Genomic DNA, 17,703 nt, shown 5'->3' on the forward strand with positions numbered 1-17,703 from the left:
CCGACAGACAGAGAGAGAAACAGAGAGACAGTTTATTTATCCCAAATTGGGAAATTATTTTGTCAAGCATTACACACAAGTAAAACATATTTGAAAGATACAATAATATACAAATATAGTAAAAATAACATTAGCAGCAACAAATTCACGATAGACGGACATATATCACTGGAGGTTCTAAATAATACACAATATAAAGAAAATACTGAATAAATTAAATTCTCTACAATACGCAGTCTCACTTTAATCGTGACGTTGTTATCTCTCTGATCCACTGACTGTGTTTCTGTCCTCAGCGTTTTGATGAACTACGATAACGTGGAGCTGGTTTTCTGCGACGCCGAACGCCTGCCCGAAGCTTTCAGGAAGAGCAAGAAGGGAGGCATCTACCTCACTCCCTACCGGGTGAGAGACACTTCTTAATTACTCATTGTGCGGGAGTATCATTCGGGAGGGGAGAACCGATCCGATGAACCCCCCGGGGGCTAGACATTGGTGGTGGTGAATGGATAGTTGGGTTCGGTCTGAAGGGGAGGGGCTTAGCTTGATCCTGGTGGTGGTGAATGGATAGTTGGGTTTGGTCTGAAGGGGAGGGGCTTAGCTTGATTCTGGTGGTGGTGAATGGATGGTTGGGTTCGGTCTGAAGGGGAGGGGCTTAGCTTGATCCTGGTGGTGGTGAATGGATAGTTGGGTTCGGTCTGAAGGGGAGGGGCTTAGCTTGACGCTGGTGGTGGTGAATGGATGGTTGGGTTCGGTCTGAAGGGGAGGGGCTTAGCTTGACCCTGGTGGTGGTGAATGGATAGTTGGGTTCGGTCTTAAGGGGAGGGGCTTAGCTTGACCCTGGTGGTGGTGAATGGATGGTTGGGGTCAGTCTGAAGGGGAGGGGCATAGCTTGACCCTGGTGGTGGTGAATGGATAGTTGGGTTTGGTCTGAAGGGGAGGGGCTTAGCTTGACCCTGGTGGTGGTGAATGGATAGTTGGGTTCGGTCTGAAGGGGAGGGGCTTAGCTTGACCCTGGTGGTAGTGAATGGATAGTTGGGTTCGGTCTGAAGGGGAGGGGCTTAGCTTGACCCTGGTGGTGGTGAATGGATAGTTGGGTTAGGTCTGAAGGGGAGGGGCTTAGCTTGACCCTGGTGGTGGTGAATGGGTAGTTGGGTTCGGTCTGAAGGGGAGGGGCTTAGCTTGACCCTGGTGGTGGTGAATGGGTAGTTGGGGTCGGTCTGAAGGGGAGGGGCTTAGCTAGACCCTGGTGGTGGTGAATGGATGGTTGGGTTCGGTCTGAAGGGGAGGGGCTTAGCTTGACCCTGGTGGTGGTGAATGGATGGTTGGGTTCGGTCTGAAGGGGAGGGGCTTAGCTAGACCCTGGTGGTGGTGAATGGGTAGTTGGGGTTCGGTCTGAAGGGGAGTGGCTTAGCTTGACCCTGGTGGTGGTGAATGGTTGTGTTCGGTCTGAAGGGGAGGGGCTTAGCTTGACCCTGGTGGTGGTGAATGGATAGTTGGGGTCGGTCTGAAGGGGAGGGGCTTAGCTTGACCCTGGTGGTGGTGAATGGATAGTTGGGTTCGGTCTGAAGGGGAGTGGCTTAGCTTGACCCTGGTAGTGGTGAATGGGTAGTTGGGGTCGGTCTGAAGGGGAGGGGCTTAGCTTGAACCTGGTGGTGGTGAATGGATGGTTGGGGTCGGTCTGAAGGGGAGGGGCTTAGCTTGACCCTGGATTCAGAGGGACAGGAGGTGGAAAGGGGGGGAGGATGGTTGCGTCGAGTCACCTGAAATGACAGCTGTCAGGGGGGGAGAGCAGATTTAAAAGGGTTAGCGGAGCGCTATGATAGGCTTGTGGGAATAGAGCGAAGTGATTGGTTAAGCTGGGGAGTGGTTAAGCTGCCCCGATCACTTATTGAGAGGAGAGAGAGTAGTAACATGGACATAGTAAATTAATAAGTAAAGACGGTCTTCCTGGTTGAACTTGCGCTGAGCTTCATTAGTACTCTGTATTTTCTCCTGTGGGAAAAAACAATAAATAAAGCGTTAAAATAAACAAAATGTCCACTAAATGAGGGTAGATGTTCAACGTGAGTGCTGTCGGTGTTTCAGGTGATCTTCGTGGCGAAAAGCCGTGACTTGCTGCAGTCCTTCATGATGCCCTTCTACCTCATAAAGGGCTGCGAGGTCAAGCAGCCGGTGCTCGGAGCCAATTACATCAAAGGAACCGTCAACGCCGAGCCTGGAGGTGAGACGAGGGTTCGGCTGCATCATAGAGGAGAACAATGATAGTGAAGGGTTAAAACATCTAATATTTAGTATTCCATTCCTCACACACTTGATGTATCCTGCTTTATATTTTGTTGCTGTACATTTGTAATTCAACATGTACATTTTCTACTTTTTTAATGCTATTTTATATCTATTAAGATGTTTACTGTTAGAGAACTCTCCCTGGTCCCCGGCTCGAGCTTCAGCCTCTGGTGTGTGTGTGTGTGTGTGTGTGTGTGTGTGTGTGTGTGTGTGTGTGTGTGTGTGTGTGTGTGTGTGTTGCAGGAGGCTGGGAGGGCAGCGCCTCTTTCAAGCTGGTGTTCGCAGCAGGCGGAGCCATCGAGTTCGGGCAGGCCATGCTGCAGGTCGCCGCTCAGGGTACGGGAACTCAGCTACACAGCCTCTGCCTGAAGGATGCGTTGCTGATTTCCACTAAGGAAACTCCACATGTGGAGCAGCAGCACATGCGTAGAAACTGTATATATATATTTATCACAGCTCTCGTGTAAAGGCCATAACACTTGGTTCCCTTGGGTCCTTTAAAGTAAATAAAACAAGGCCGTGAAAGATTTCTGAACAGACATATTCCGACGTTAAAGAGCTTGAATTTATACATTTTCTACAGTAATAGAAATTGCTTGTTACTGTAAGTTCAACAAGAGAAACGTAATAAATACACATGTTCAGTAACCACATGTCAACAATTGTGATATCGATATTCTAGTTTCGATCACAGTGCGCTGGTTAGCCTTAATGCTAATTGCTAAAAAACAAAATCAAATGTCGTCTGTATGTAGTTTATCATTTCAATTTTCGACATGTTATACTTTGACTATTTTCAAATTGGTTATCATCTCAAACTATGCCGTGTGGGGGTCTTTGAGGGGAGTGGGTCAGGAAGGACACCAAAAGGTCTTTGAATTGAATGCTAAGAGGAAGTGTGAACCTGAAGTTCTGCCCCCCCCTTCTGGTCCCTTCAGCCTCCAGAGGTCAGCCGGTCTCCTCTGGGTTCGGCTGCCCCTACTCGGCCAACGGAGCGTTCTCCTACCCTCCCCCCCCCCCGAATAATGGGGTGTATCCGGCTGGACCTCCGCCCGGATACACCTACCCCAACCCCCCCCCTCCAGGTAGGAGCTGCCGTCATCTTCATTACATTCATCATAAGACTATTTTGCACATTGCTGCACAATACTACACATTTTAAATTCAGATATACTGCATATATATATATATATATATATATTAGGGTTGCCAGAAACTGACCATGATCAAAATCGATTATTCGGCAGCCCTGGCGAATAATAATCGATTATTCGACCGACCGACCCCCATTTACAATTATTAATACTATTACTAGCATATATATATTTATATATATTTTGGTTGAAACTAAGCCAGAAAAAAAAAAAATACATAAAAAAAAAATAATAATATATAAATAAAATCGATTTTTAAAAATAATATTCGATTATGGAGACTGTAGCGAATAATCGAATAATCGCTGGCATCCCTAATATATATGTCAACAAGCAAACACCAAATCAAATAAGGAAAAAATACATTGAGAATTGTGTGGGGGTTTTAATGAAGCCTTTTAGAGCCTTAGGGCGCGTTCACACCTGCCTTGTATCGTCCGGTGGAATCGAACCCTGGTGCGTTTAGCCGCTTGGTTCGTTTGGGTCGGTGTGAACGCAGTCCTCTGAAGTGAACCAAACGACCGGACCCTGGTCCTCTAAAATAGGTGGTCTCGGAGCGCTTGCTAGTGAACTCTGGAGCGGTTCCTCACTGGTGTGAACGCAGTCCGCACCGAAACACAGGAAGTATTTACGAGTCACAAGAACGCGGGTGTCTTCAAAATCGTCAGCGAACGAGTGAAGCAGAATGAAGAGTTGAACAGTGTCGTGTAAAGTAAAACCAACTATCAAACTAAAAACTATACGTCAGAGTCAGAGCTGTTAGAGAATATTTCTTCCTTTCTCCTAAGATATTTAACCTGATGTGCTCGAGCACTTAGTGTCAAGTTGTATGGCCTGATAGGGGAGTTTACGACTGTGGGAACGCTGGCTTTCTGAGCTCCACAGATGTGAGAGACATCTCCAGTAGCTCCACAGATGTGAGAGACATCTCCTGTAGCTCCACAGATGTGAGAGACATCTCCAGTAGCTCCGCAGATGTGAGAGACATCTCCTGCAGCTCCACAGATGTGAGAGACATCTCCTGTAGCTCCACAGATGTGAGAGACATCTCCTGCAGCTCCACAGATGTGAGAGACATCTCCTGTAGCTCCACAGATGTGAGAGACATCTCCTGTAGCTCCACAGATGTGAGAGACATCTCCTGTAGCTCCACAGATGTCTACGCCTCCCCAATATGCTCATTGACTCTCTGTGAACTAGTTAAAAGGTCTGTCGAGAGAGAGGCGGATCAGAACTGACATGACAGCCCGCCGTGCAGTCAGAACCTCTGGCTGCTGTGACTTGTGATAAACTACCAGTGTTTGACTTCGAAGCTCCAGCTCTCCTCGTGTCTCTCGGGGGCCTGACTCTCCATTGCTGCAGAAGTTTCCCTGACACGAGCCACCTGTCGTCGGGGAAACGCCCTCCGGTTATCATGTTTTTTAACGGACGTTGTCTGATTATGTAATCGTATGCGCGGGCCGCTAGCGTCTGCTGATCTCCAGATTAACAGCAGCATGAGAATAACCTGCAGAAAGTGCCGATGCTCCATGGCCGAGGCTCCGGGAGAAATTGCCGGGATTTGCGTTTTCACCCCCTTAATGTCTGACCAATGGGTGAACAGCATTTCCGAGCACATGACTTGTGTTTAAAGTTTATAGTGCGTTTGAGTTGTGCCGTGTGAACGCAAACCGGACCTTCTGAGAAATGAAACCATGGAACAACCTGTGGTCCGGTGTGAACGAGACCTAAGACACACATTACTCATGGAAAGATGCATTTTATGTGCACGTTGGTTCTCGCTAATAAATAATATTGCTACAATTCAAAAACATGCAGGTCTTTTTATTTAGTGAATCGTAGAAGTGCCGTTTTGCACATATGACATTTGCATAACGGTGGTGACCTTTCAATACAAAACATTTATTTTACACATGTTGTTTCATATCTTCAACGCTCTTGTATTCCAGCTCGCGTCCCTTCAGACCCTTTGTTGGACCCTGCTTCTGTAATGTAGGGGAAGGTTTCCTCTGCAGCAGCTTCAATCTGAATCTCTGTTCTCTCAGGTGGATTTTACCCGACCCCCCCGGCGTTTGATGCCAGCGCGGCGTACATCCCCCCCCCTCCATACTCTGCTCCTCTGGGCCAGCAGCCCCCCCCCCACAACCCCGACCTGCCCTCCTCTGCAGCAGGTGAGCCTCCTATCCATCTATCCATCTATCTATCTATCCATCCATCCATCTATCTATCTATCTATCTATCTATCCATCTATCTATCTATCTATCTATCTATCCATCTATCTATCTATCTATCTATCTATCTATCTATCTATCTATCTATCTATCTATCTATCTATCTATCTATCTATCTATCCATCTATCTATCTATCTATCTATCCATCTATCTATCTATCTATCTATCTATCTATCTATCTATCTATCTATCCATCCATCCATCTATCTATCTATCTATCTATCTATCCATCCATCCATCCATCCATCCATCCATCCATCCATCCATCCATCCATCCATCCATCCATCCATCCATCCATCCATCCATCCATCCATCCATCCATCCATCCATCCATCCATCCATCCATCCATCCATCCATCCATCCATCCATCCATCCATCCATCCATCCATCCATCCATCCATCCATCCATCCATCCATCCATCCATCCATCCATCCATCCATCCATCCATCCATCCATCCATCCATCCATCCATCCATCCATCCATCCATCCATCCATCCATCCATCCATCCATCCATCCATCCATCTATCTATCTATCTATCTATCTATCTATCTATCTATCTATCTATCTATCTATCTATCTATCTATCTATCTATCTATCTATCTATCTATCTATCTATCTATCTATCTATCTATTTATGTCTTTATCTATCTCTCTGTCCGTCCGTCCGTCCGTCCGTCTGTCTGTCTGTCTGTCCGTCTGTCTGTCTGTCTGTCTGTCTGTCTGTCTGTCTGTCTGTCCGTCTGTCCGTCTGTCTGTCTGTCTGTCTGTCCGTCCGTCTGTCTGTCTGTCTGTCCGTCTGTCTGTCTGTCTGTCTGTCTGTCTGTCCGTCTGTCTGTCTGTCTGTCTGTCTGTCCGTCTGTCTGTCTGTCTGTCTGTCTGTCTGTCTGTCTGTCTGTCTGTCTGTCTGTCTGTCCGTCTGTCTGTCTGTCTGTCTGTCTGTCTGTCTGTCTGAGGTGAAAGCTCTGTCTTACTTTAGGAAGCTTTTTGTAAATGGATTGCCTTTGAATGTAAAATAGTTTTGTATCTGATGTTAAATTGAATTATATATTTAAATCCCTTGAGATGCACCTTTTTAATTTAACAAACAACGGTGGTTCTTGACAACAATAATTTAATCTATGAGCATAATTATGATGTATTGCACTCATTTTAGTCAGCATAATCTTGACGGTTAATTCTGACAGCATCCCATATCTAACGTGATTTATATCCCAGGGATTTCAATTAAAACCATGTTTAATTAACGCCTCCCCCCTCTCTCCTCCCCCCCGTCTCTCTCCCCCCTCTCTCAGCGGAGGCTAAAGCAGCCGAAGCAGCAGCGAGCGCCACCTGCTCTCAGCTGCCTCCGACCCACGTCTACCTGCCGCAGGTCAGCCTTATAACATGTTATACTAAGACTGTTTTAACGACATGCTGCAATAGGACTTTTATTTTTTAAATGTTGACATGTCTTGCTCTGACTTCCCCCCAAGTTTTCTACTATGACTTTTTTGTTTTACCTTTTTTCGATCTTCCACATTCTACACTATGACTTTCCCCCAATTTCTCGACATGTTATACTTTGACTTTTCCTATTTTTCGACATATCACTTTGTCTCTGACCTTTGTTATAATATCTTTTCGTCCCCTATTTTTTTAACATGTTATACTATTAATTTCTTCGACCTGTTATACTTTCACCTTTCTTCCAATTTGTCAACATGTTATAGTATGACTATCCCCCCACTTTGTCCATGCTATACATGACTTTTTCAAAATGTTCGACATGTTATTCTATGACTTTTTGTCTATTTCTCAACATCTCATGGTTCTTTTAAAACCCAGCCTCTCTCCCTTCCTCTCTCCTCAGGACCAGCCTCCCCCCTACTCCCCTCCAGAGGACAAGAAGAACCAGTAACCTGCCCCCCCCGATCACCTCCGTGTTTCTGTTTAACACCCTTTCACATTCCCATTAACCCTCCATACAGTGTGACTTCATGGAAATAGAAAACTTCGAGAGGTCAGGCGTAGTTTCTTTTCTGTCGACTACAATCTAGTAACCTGCTATTTTAGCATTAATTATATTTGCAGGTGTTAAAAGAAAACACCCTTAAGTTGTCGTGAGGCTCACCTGTGATCTCTACGACTGAAGACTACTTTGCTAATCCGAAAGCAGTGTTTTATTTTTCTATAATTTGTGTGTACAGGCTTTTAATATGTAGTCTAGAGATCTTTTCTAGAGAACACCAACTAGCTTTTGTAAACATTGCGATTAGGAGGCACTGGATCCTGGATTAGAGCAGAGAGTGTTTAAGTATCTCCCCTACCCTCGGTCCGATCTACTTCCTGTTTGTTTTGCTGAGAACCCGATGGATTATGGCGCCCCGTGTGGATCGATTCGGATCAGCCACTAAATAGCGCGTCTGTACGTGGTGTTGAACACGTGACGGTACAGGTGCCCTGAGCGACCAAAAAGGACGTCTTCAGTGTCTGAACTTTGACTTTCTTCCAGAGCATTAATCAAATATTTAACGGGCTTTGTTTCTGAGGCTATACACTTGTAATGGCAGTTTGATTTGAAGCTCCTGCAGCGATCACTTCCTGTTTCTTCATCGTCATGTCAACAAGTATTCAGACTATTTAAAACATGGAAACATCCGGAGTGTTTTCTCACCGTGTCTCTGAGGTCTGCTCCTCTTCCTCACTATCTCTAAGCTATCTGTGGCTGATTCTCTGCACTTTGAGTGCCGTGCCTCGGGCCCTGTTCGCTCCGGCATGGCTGTGTGTATTATAACAAATATAATAAATAATAACAAAGCTCTGTATTTATTTCAAACTAATTTATTGAACAGTTCATGTGAAATGGCTCAAAGGCATGATCTCGACTGATGACTGTATGCGTTGGATTTTATTAAATGGATCTCGATTCATGTGAAACAACGTTGTCTTTATTTGATCCCACTTTCAACACATCGTGCAATAAAACACCGGCTCGCGACCGATTCGCTATTCTCTGTGAAAATGTCCCGATCGCAAGATTTCAATCATCTTGTGAGGAAAGCCAATGAAACAGTTTGTAAGCACCGGGAGGAGAACAGCATGAAGTACAATCACTCAAAGGACAGATGATACAGAGAATCGTATCAAGTCTGAAAACAGTGGAAAACTTTGTATGCATTTTTATTATTATTATTATGCATTGAATAAAACAAACATATCAATCAACGATGGAAAAGTGCGACCACTGGTTAAGTGCATTTTCATATTAAACGTATTCCAGCTTCAGAAGAGGGGTACGGCCGCACGACGCGTGCAGATCCCCGTTCTCTCAGTCGTTGCTTTCACTCCACAGGACGAGAGCCTTTCTGACCGAATCCAGCACGCACATTAAAGGGGAAATAAAGTGGTTTTTTCTACTTAAAAATGTTAATTTAAGTATTAAGTTCTTACAGCGAAAGGCAGCTAGATTTAAGACTAATTTAACGCATTATTTCTGGTTGCGAGACGCAGGGACGAGACGCCGAGCGTTCGTTCTGAAGGGTTTTCCTCAGTGTTTTATTTTAAACTTGAGGAGAGACGAAGGAAAAACATGATTTAGTCCCGCTGTGTTTTAAACATCAGTTCCTTAACAGTGATGATTGTTGTGTGGTTTGAAATAATAACATTAAACCAAAGCCAGGTCGACTTTAGCTCAAAACCATGACTCTTAAACGTGTCCAAGAAATGCTAGAAAACAAGGAGGATTTAGTGCTGGAGCGTTTTTAAAACCAGTCACGGTAATGATTATCCACGCGGAGAGACGTGATGGGGACGGGGGGACGTTTTGACTTTGTCAGTTGCTCTGCTTAAAACCAGTTCAATGGTTACTGTGGGGTTAGGGAGCACTAAGAAAAGACTGTTTAAAAGCTGGTGGGAGTTCATGGTTGACAGAGCGTGATGCTGACCCCCTCCCCGATCCAGCACGCGGGGAACAGCGTCCCCCTGAAGGCGCAGTGGAAGGCGTGGAGGCGGACCTGTCCGTCCCCGAAGAAGCTGAGCGTCCCGGCCTCGTAGTCCAGCAGCATGCCGATGCGTCGGTGCTGCGAGGCGCCGGACAGAGACTCTCTGCGGCCGGCGTGCCACGCGGAGATCTGATGCTCGTCCAGCTGGAGGCTCCACGAGAGGTCGTTCATTCCCACCATGCACCTCTTCCCCTTCTCCTTCCTGGGGATGGCCTCGTAGGTCACCTGAGGAGAGGAGAGGAAGTGTTCATGTTCCAGAAATATACGACATACTGTTAGAAAACTCTCCCTCGTCCCCGGCTCGAGCTTCAGCCTCAGGATCCATGTATCTGTGATCCTCTCTGAAGGGAAGGAGTCATCACATACAGAGACTAGTTCCTGAGCAGTGTCCTTCACAGGCTGATATCAAGAGAGGGAGTCACACAGTCACAAGATGGAGGAACAGAAAGCAGTATTCAATGTTTACTTCAGATTAGCTCCACGTCAGAAATGAGCATGCTTGATGTCTCTCTCCATAGAGGCTGCTCTCATGTTGGAAGAGGACACTCAATATTTTCCAAACAACAAATACTATACTATTGTTAGACGTAGTAAACGATACTATCTCTTGAATAAAAGCGGACATTGTTAAGCCCCAGGTAATACACACTACATGACATCCTTCTTACCCCCAGGTAGGCCCAGGGCTTGGACACCTCCAGCTCCCAGAAGTGCTGGCCTTGCGTGAACCCCTGGGAGCAGAGCACCTGCCAGGTGTGGTCGAAGCGGGCCGCGTCCAGAGGGACGGAGTGCGGCCCGGAGCTCAGGTGCTCCGCCCGCCGGTTCTCCTGAGAGAGACACAGGTGACCGTTGGCTGTTCGGGGGTCAAAGGTCAGTGAGCAGCGGTCTGCAGGAGGAGGAGACGCATCACTTTAGACCAGGATCAGATATCACGTGTTTACAGGGTTTCTGCACGGCTGCCGGTAAATACTAGGCGACCATTTTATTTATTTAACATTTATTGACAAAGATTATGACTATGAATTTATGACTTTTACTACAAACTTTACTTTCTGATTTTTTTCTTCAATTACTATACTGACTTTTACTTTGACTTTTAATACATACTATACTATGATTTCTCTTTTAGATACTACATACGAGGACTATCTAGTGACATACCAGACAATGACTTTTAAATGCATCCTATACTCGGGGTTCTTACTAAGTCAAATTCAAGCACGTCTCAAGCACTTCCAGCACCCGCACGAACCCCAAAGGACACCAACACCATCGGGACCCAATGTTTTATATGCGATCATTCACCGGTGCCAGGTGGACTTTCTACGATGCAATGACAGAACGTCTTTTTAACGAATGAACATTTGATTATCTTTGGTAACGGAGCGGTCGGTAACGTGAGAGCTGGGTCAGAGGGAGGCTCCGCTACACGCGTCTGATTGGGAGATTTGAATAGTTGATTCATGGATAATAATAAATGATATTTCTATAGCGCTTGTCTTGAACCCAGAGACGCTTATTAACGCTAGTTTTCATCCAAACAAATAGTCTGTCCATATTGGAGCCTCTCAAACAAGTCATTTTCACCGCGATTAAAAAACAGTGATCTCCTGCTTGCTGAAGTGGCTTTGAAGAGAAGAGACTGACATAGAGATCATTCATATACCGCCACAGACTGCTTCTGAATCGAGCTTCATGTATAAACGTAAAGTTTCCCTAATAAACCTAAAAGATGCCGACTCTTCGCCCGAACCAAGATTTCACCCCCATTTAGCTTTCTCTGATAACGTGCGGAGCTTGAATGAACTTGTGTTCCTGCCTTGAGCATCAGTGGAATCCCCCTGCTCGTCTTCGTGCGTCCCCGTGTTGACAATACAATAAGTAATCCTTGAACAAGAGCACAGCGTTGAGAGAGGACTCACATGCACTGAGTCCCTCTTTGCCCCCGGGGTGGCAGGGGGCGGCCGGACTGGGAACCACGGCGAGAACCGGCCGCTTGTCCTGCGGAGAACCTGCAGAACCAAAAGCAACAATTGAGTCCGTTAGCCAGCTCACGGGTCAGTCCATTGTGTTGAGACCCCAACGATAGGAATGTGCAGTCCGGTCTCCAGCACAGAGAACCTGCACATGTGGGACAAGTTGTGTTAAGTACCGTACTTTTCGGACTATTCGTACTTTTTCCCCCATTTTCTTTGTACAGCTAGCGGCCACTAGGGAACCTCCTAAATCTATGGGTTTACAGGTCAAATTAACCACCTTTAACCCGACGGGCTCTAGGACCGGTCCGCGCCCGCCCCCTTTAAGCGGCGGGCTCCAGCAGGAAAAGCTGGAGGCCGGAAAAGAGTGAGACAGGTAGCGCGCCAAAGCAAAACCGAGAGACAGAACGAGAGCAAGACAGACGGACAGTTTAGCTGCTGCGGCTCATATGACGGTGCGCTTTATAGTCCGAGAAGTACGGTGAGTAAGTAGTTAAAAAATGGCTTGGCTGTGATTTCAACCATTTTGGAGGATAGCGGCCCGTCCACACGGCAGCGTGCGGTGCTTCAACGGAGACGCTTCCCATCCACTTTGAATGGGGTGACGTCAGGCTTTGCCGAACTGCATTGTGGGTCCGTTGCTCGCTTTGAAAGTTGAGAAAAGTTCAACTTCTCAAGCGTTGACGGAAGCGCCAGCCAATCAAATCATATGCCAGCACGAGCTCTAGCCAATCAAACCGTGTGCTTGTGTGTCCGGGGCGGGAGATGAATGTGATTGGGTGTTGGTCGCACGCCAGACACGCCCACCGGCAGCTTCAACGCACGCTGCCGTGTGGACGCACCGTCATGAGTACGGTGAATCATTCTTTGGATCCAACATTTCAGTTTTAACCAGAAAGTGGATATTTGTGCTATTTTGGGTCGATGGACACGTTCAGGGTCTCAAACTGCCACCGTTGGCCCTAATATGTCAGGAATGGCCTCTGGATTCTCAATAACCTCCAAAAGTGTCCAAATTGTTCCTGAAGGTACGTTACCGTCTTTCTCCGGACCCACGGCGGTGCTCACAGCTTTCTCCAGATCCTCTGACACCAGCTTGGAGACTCGAGACAGAACGTCCGTGACGCCGTTCAGACGCTCCAGCAGGGTCGGGGTGACGTCTGTGGGGATGTCTTTGAAACGAGGAACCTCTATCACCGTAGATTCCTGAGGAGAAATGTAGGGAACATCCTGAGTGTCCTCCTCCAACATGAGAGTAGCATGCTAACAAGGGTATCAACTGTAGCTGTGAACATGACAGGATGTGTGATGACCCAGAAGAGCATCAGGACTGCTTGAGGCAGATGATAGCTATGTGATGAACATGATGACTCAGCCTCTCTGGAGAGAGACATCAAGCATGCTCATTTCTGACGTGGAGCTGATCTGAAGTAAACATTGAATACTGCTTTCTGCTCCTCCATCTTGTGACTGTGTGACTCCCTCTCTAGGATATCAGCATGTGAAGGACACTGCTCAGGAACTAGTCTCTGTATGTGATGACTCCTTCCCTTCTGAGAGGATCAAAGACACACGGATCCTGAGGCTGAAGCTCAAGCCGGAGACCTGGGAGAGTTCTCCAACAGGCACAAAGAAAAGTTGGAAGAGTGAAACCCACCTTGATGAGCTCGTTGTCGGGCAGCTTTCGTACGGCGCTGATCTCCTCCTGACTCTGGATCAGTTCTTTGCATCGCTCCGTCAGCTCGGAGAGCCGAGCCTCCGCCTCGCTGACGGCTTCCTGTCGCTGATCCTCGATGAAGCACTGAGTCACTTCCTGCTTCTCCGTCAGGATTTTAATCAGAGAGGAGAACTTGGCGCTGACCCAGGAGGACGTCTGATCCAGAGTCACCTGGGGGGGGGGGATTCACAACACACCGTTAGCGGTTTAAGGGGAAGAATTATCCACATTAATATCAACTTTCTTTGACCGATTAGATATTTAAAAGGACTCCAATTTACTTTGTTTTTCAAGAAATGAAGGTACAGGTTTGGTAAATATTGTAGATACATAATTGATTTTGGTGCTTTGAGATATTTAGTTATTTCCCCATCGTCACCAAGAAATGAAATATCTATTTTCTGACTGTGGGATTTGAAAACATATTCGTCTTGTTTTTTCTTTTGTATTTAGGGTCTCGTAACTATGTTGACATCCATGTGACGTCCCTGTAGCATACATATTCGGATACATTAGCTTGTTGTGAAAAAAACATGTACTACTTGATTATGCAGCTCAGGGTTCATGTTTCAAAATCATCTGAACTAAAAAAGGCCGGACGAGTCAAACGTGAAAAAAGGGTTAAAAGAGTTCAAATCGACTTTCAGCTTTGCAATGTGAAGACATCAGTTGCTTTAAAGGGGCCCCATCGCCCTCGCTTTCAGGTTCATACTTGTATATAGAAGCAGGAATATTACATGGGGATGTCACTATGGTTACCTTAGCGTTACTGATATTATCCGACAGGTCGCTTATATTTTTCTGCGTCTCCTCTGTGAGCTTTTCCACCTCCTTACTCTTCCTCTCCAGCAGCATCTGTGAAGAGCAAAGTAATTAGTTATCAGTTATCCAGGTCAGTGCTTCTCAAAGTGTGGTCCGTGAGCACCCCCTAGTGGTCCGTGACTATATTGCTAACATTTTCATATTGGAAATACATTTATTTATTTATTTAAGTTTTTCTGCACTCTCGCGGGAATATCTCCGCGATGGAGCGAGCTTAAGTTTCACTTTCAATTGCATGATATCGCCCAGCGCAACACCTTCGTCAAACATGCTGCCACCTGTTTGTACCATTTCCAGGCGATTTGTAATCTGTTCTAGAAAAACGATGTGTTTTTGGATATTTGTGGAGTTAGGTGGTCCGCGAGTGTTTCTTTATTAGTTAGTATTGGTCCTTGGTATGAAAAGGTTTGAGAAACACTGATCCAGGTGAACTAATACACAACTTTATCCTGTTTTAAATGGCCTTCTCTTTTTAAAGACTGAAATGAGATATTATAATGTGTGTATCTTGCCTTTAACACATTCCTAATGCAGTCAAACGTGGAAGAATGGAGAAATCCCATTGGACCAGAGGGATGCTGCCTTCAGGGTCCAACACAGAAATAGGTCATCCCTGCACCAGTATATTCTTGGGTAGTTTCCTTTCCCTTAAAAACTAATATCACAGTCACTTTATTGCAAAGCTTTTCCTTTGCTATGTACTGCAATAGTTAACACTCAATTTCACTAAACACGACAAAAACTCTAAATCTTGCCAAGTATATTTGTCTAATAACTAGTCAGAATATTTATTTACACCTGAGATAACACCTAATAACTTAAGTAGTAGCAATGCAGTGAGATATAGGGTCTTGTTTTTAGACAATGCATCTTACATATCTTGTTCAGACTCTTATTTTTGTTGGATCTCAAATGAAACACTAACCAACTAACGTCAGAAAACAGAACATTTTTGAGCATTTCTGGCACAAAATGTCCTGTTTCTAGACAAATATAGTTCAAAATAACTTTTCCCGTCTAATAACAAGATCTGATTTACTTCTGTTATTTCAAGACATGTAACCAAGCAAAACGTCACTTCTATTGGCAGATTTTTGCACTTATTAGAAGCAAAAACTTGTATTTTTTCAATTGTTTTCAAGCAGAATGTCTTCAGGTGTGTTCCCACAATTTCCCCAGAACGTCTGGCTTTGCTTTCCAGGCCTCAGAAATTAGATTTAGAGAAACCAAGAACTCAGTAATAACTTAGTATTAACATCGCAGTGAGATATAGGGTCTTGGTTCAGAAAATGTATCTTAAGTATCTTGTTAAGACTCTTGGAAACATCTTATTTTGAGTTGTATCTCAGATGTATTGGAAAATCAACAACTGACGTCAGAATACTGAACATTTTTGACCATTTGTGGAATATTTAGTAACAACATTTCCAAAATAGTGGAAAACTAATTACAAGATCTGATGTACCTCTGTTATTTCAAACATTCTTACCAGGTATTTTTAGCAGATTTTTGAACTTATTAGAAGCAAAAACATATTTTTTGAAGGCGCCAGTGTATTCCCAAGATGTTCCCAGAACGTGTAACTTTGTTTCAGGCCTTGGGAAATCAGATTTAGAGAAACTTTGAACAGAAATCCCTTCTTTAGGAAACTGACTTCACCTCTTGACTTTCCCTCTCTGTCTCCAGCATCACCATCTTGTGGTGGGCACACTCGGAGATGGCGCACACGCAGCACACGGACATCTTGTCCTGCCGGCAGTAATACACCATAGGCTTTTTATGTCGGCCGCACAGCAGCCTGGCTCTCCCCCCGTCTCCCCCCCCGTCCCGTCCCCTCAGCAGCGCCTCCCTGCAGGAGGAGGAGGAGGTGTTCGCTGCCTCCGTTAACTCCGACATGGAGACGTTTCTCTTCAGGACGGGACGGACGGGGAAGTCCTCCTGGCAAAGCGGACACTGAAGCCCGATGTCTGCTTTGCTCTTGGTGTCCCAGAGCTTGGCGATGCACTCCTCGCAGAAGGTGTGTCCGCAGGGGATGGTGACGGGGATCCGGAAACGCTCAAAACAAATGATGCAGGTGAGGTTTGAGTCCTGAAGATCCATCTCTGAGAGAGCTGACATCTCTGCGGACGCAAGAACACAGGGAGACGTTGGTCGTGATGATGGGGTCTGCTCCAGAGCTTAATAACTCCCACTGGACTTTCTTGCACAATAATATCCTGCATTATATTTGTTACTGGAAATTTGTATTTCCACATGTATATGTATTTTATTACTTTTTAAATGCTATTTTATTTCTATTTCATATATCAAAACATTTCCCAAATTGGGATCAATAAAGTATGTATGTATGTATGTATGTATGTATGTATGTATGTATGTATGTATATGTATGTATCTATCCATTAGCGGTCGAAGAATATATATTTTCATCGATGTGAAGCAAAGATTTGTTGCAGACATTGGTACATTTTGCCAGAGGTGAAAGAAGTATTCAGATAATTATCTTGAGTGAAAGTACCAATACATTATTGTCAAAATACTTCATTACATGTAAAATCCTGCATTCAAACTCTTAATTAGATAAAAGTGCAAAGGTATTACCAGCAAAATGTTCTTAAAGTATAAAAAGTAAAATATATATTTCTCTAACTTTTGATGGACTTTTTGTAAATCATTTAAACAATTGGACTCTTTTGTGACTTAAAGAGTTGGTCCACAAGTTTAATTTTTAGAGATGCATTTTGGTAAACCACTGATCATATGTTGGGATTATGTCACTTTTTTTTAAGTGTTGGCAAGAAAACAACAACTTTCAAAACATAATTAAACTTTAATTTGGCATTCTTGTTGAGGAGACATGCTTATCTATAAAACAGGCATTTAACCAAGAACACTTGTGCCTTCTTCCATCCAAATCCAAAGAAGACAGTATATACATATCCAGATATCGAGCACTAACATCAGTGTTTATATCTGAAACCACCATGACAGTAACTGCTTAACATCTCTGTAATTAAGGGGTTAGCAATATCCCACATTCAGCCCTTAACATAGACGAAAACTCCCCAAAACGCATAAAAAACACAATTCAATGCTTTTTAAATCGAAACCACGGGTAAAAACAAAAACAAACCCAGAAGCTAACGTTAGCTAGCTTAGCATTAGCGACAATTCACGTCAGTCGACGTCAGAAAGGACGTTGAGACACAACACTCATAATATTAAAACAGTCTAGGGATGAAACTGTATATTACCGCACATTTTTACACTCATTCATTGATAGATAAAGCAAAATAAAAGGTTATTTCCTACCACTTCTTTACATTGGTGTTCCGCATCTGTGAGAATCTGAAGGAACGTCTAGTTCCTGATGACGCATTACGTAACACTGACGCCATCACGTACTGACGATCTGCTGTTTTTTTTAAAGATATTAATTAAAAATCGCTTTTTTCTAAGAATGTTTTGTCATCAAACTCTTTAAAACGTTAATTATTAAATTTGTGTGGTATTTGGGTTATTTGT

At 44.7% G+C, this 17,703-nt stretch overlaps 2 protein-coding genes across 3 annotated transcripts; one reads left to right on the top strand and one right to left on the bottom strand.

The window, feature by feature from the left end:
* The first annotated feature begins 300 nt into the window (after window positions 1-300).
* wbp2 (WW domain binding protein 2) lies at window positions 301-8,602 on the top strand. The gene is made up of 7 exons (XM_034107164.2): window positions 301-405; window positions 2,089-2,224; window positions 2,533-2,625; window positions 3,228-3,374; window positions 5,489-5,614; window positions 6,976-7,052; window positions 7,533-8,602. The coding sequence occupies exons 1-7, from the start codon at window positions 304-306 to the stop codon at window positions 7,578-7,580; spliced, it is 729 nt and encodes a 242-aa protein (XP_033963055.2). The 5' UTR covers window positions 301-303; the 3' UTR covers window positions 7,581-8,602.
* Window positions 8,603-8,823: 221 nt separating this feature from the next.
* trim65 (tripartite motif containing 65) lies at window positions 8,824-17,565 on the bottom strand. Of its 2 annotated transcripts, none has more exons than XM_034107265.2 (8): window positions 17,491-17,565; window positions 15,838-16,298; window positions 14,116-14,211; window positions 13,297-13,527; window positions 12,677-12,845; window positions 11,586-11,675; window positions 10,332-10,549; window positions 8,824-9,888 (listed from the first exon to the last, which is right to left on the bottom strand). In XM_034107265.2, exons 2-8 carry the CDS (start codon window positions 16,294-16,296, stop codon window positions 9,580-9,582), a joined length of 1,572 nt encoding a protein of 523 aa, XP_033963156.1. In that variant the 5' UTR covers window positions 16,297-16,298; window positions 17,491-17,565; the 3' UTR covers window positions 8,824-9,579. The 2 variants fall into 2 exon arrangements, with proteins under 2 accessions (XP_033963156.1, XP_071062962.1); XM_071206861.1 differs by having other exon boundaries at window positions 17,502-17,548.
* Between the last annotated feature and the right edge of the window lie 138 nt (window positions 17,566-17,703).

The sequence above is a fragment of the Pseudochaenichthys georgianus genome, chromosome 19 (assembly GCF_902827115.2).
Source record: "Pseudochaenichthys georgianus chromosome 19, fPseGeo1.2, whole genome shotgun sequence".
Classification (NCBI taxonomy): domain Eukaryota; kingdom Metazoa; phylum Chordata; class Actinopteri; order Perciformes; family Channichthyidae; genus Pseudochaenichthys; species Pseudochaenichthys georgianus.

Coding starts and splice junctions, on each gene's coding strand:
- trim65 (XM_034107265.2), bottom strand. CDS start 16,296: ATGTCAGCTCTCTCAGAGATGGATCTTCAGGACTCAAACCTCACCTGC. Junction 11,676..12,676: donor CGTGGGTCCGGAGAAAGACG/GTAACGTACCTT, acceptor TTGGTTCTGCAG/GTTCTCCGCAGGACAAGCGG. Junction 9,889..10,331: donor AGCCCTGGGCCTACCTGGGG/GTAAGAAGGATG, acceptor TCCTCTCCTCAG/GTGACCTACGAGGCCATCCC.
- wbp2 (XM_034107164.2), top strand. CDS start 304: ATGAACTACGATAACGTGGAGCTGGTTTTCTGCGACGCCGAACGCCTG. Junction 5,615..6,975: donor CCTGCCCTCCTCTGCAGCAG/GTGAGCCTCCTA, acceptor CCCCTCTCTCAG/CGGAGGCTAAAGCAGCCGAA. Junction 7,053..7,532: donor CCCACGTCTACCTGCCGCAG/GTCAGCCTTATA, acceptor CTCTCTCCTCAG/GACCAGCCTCCCCCCTACTC.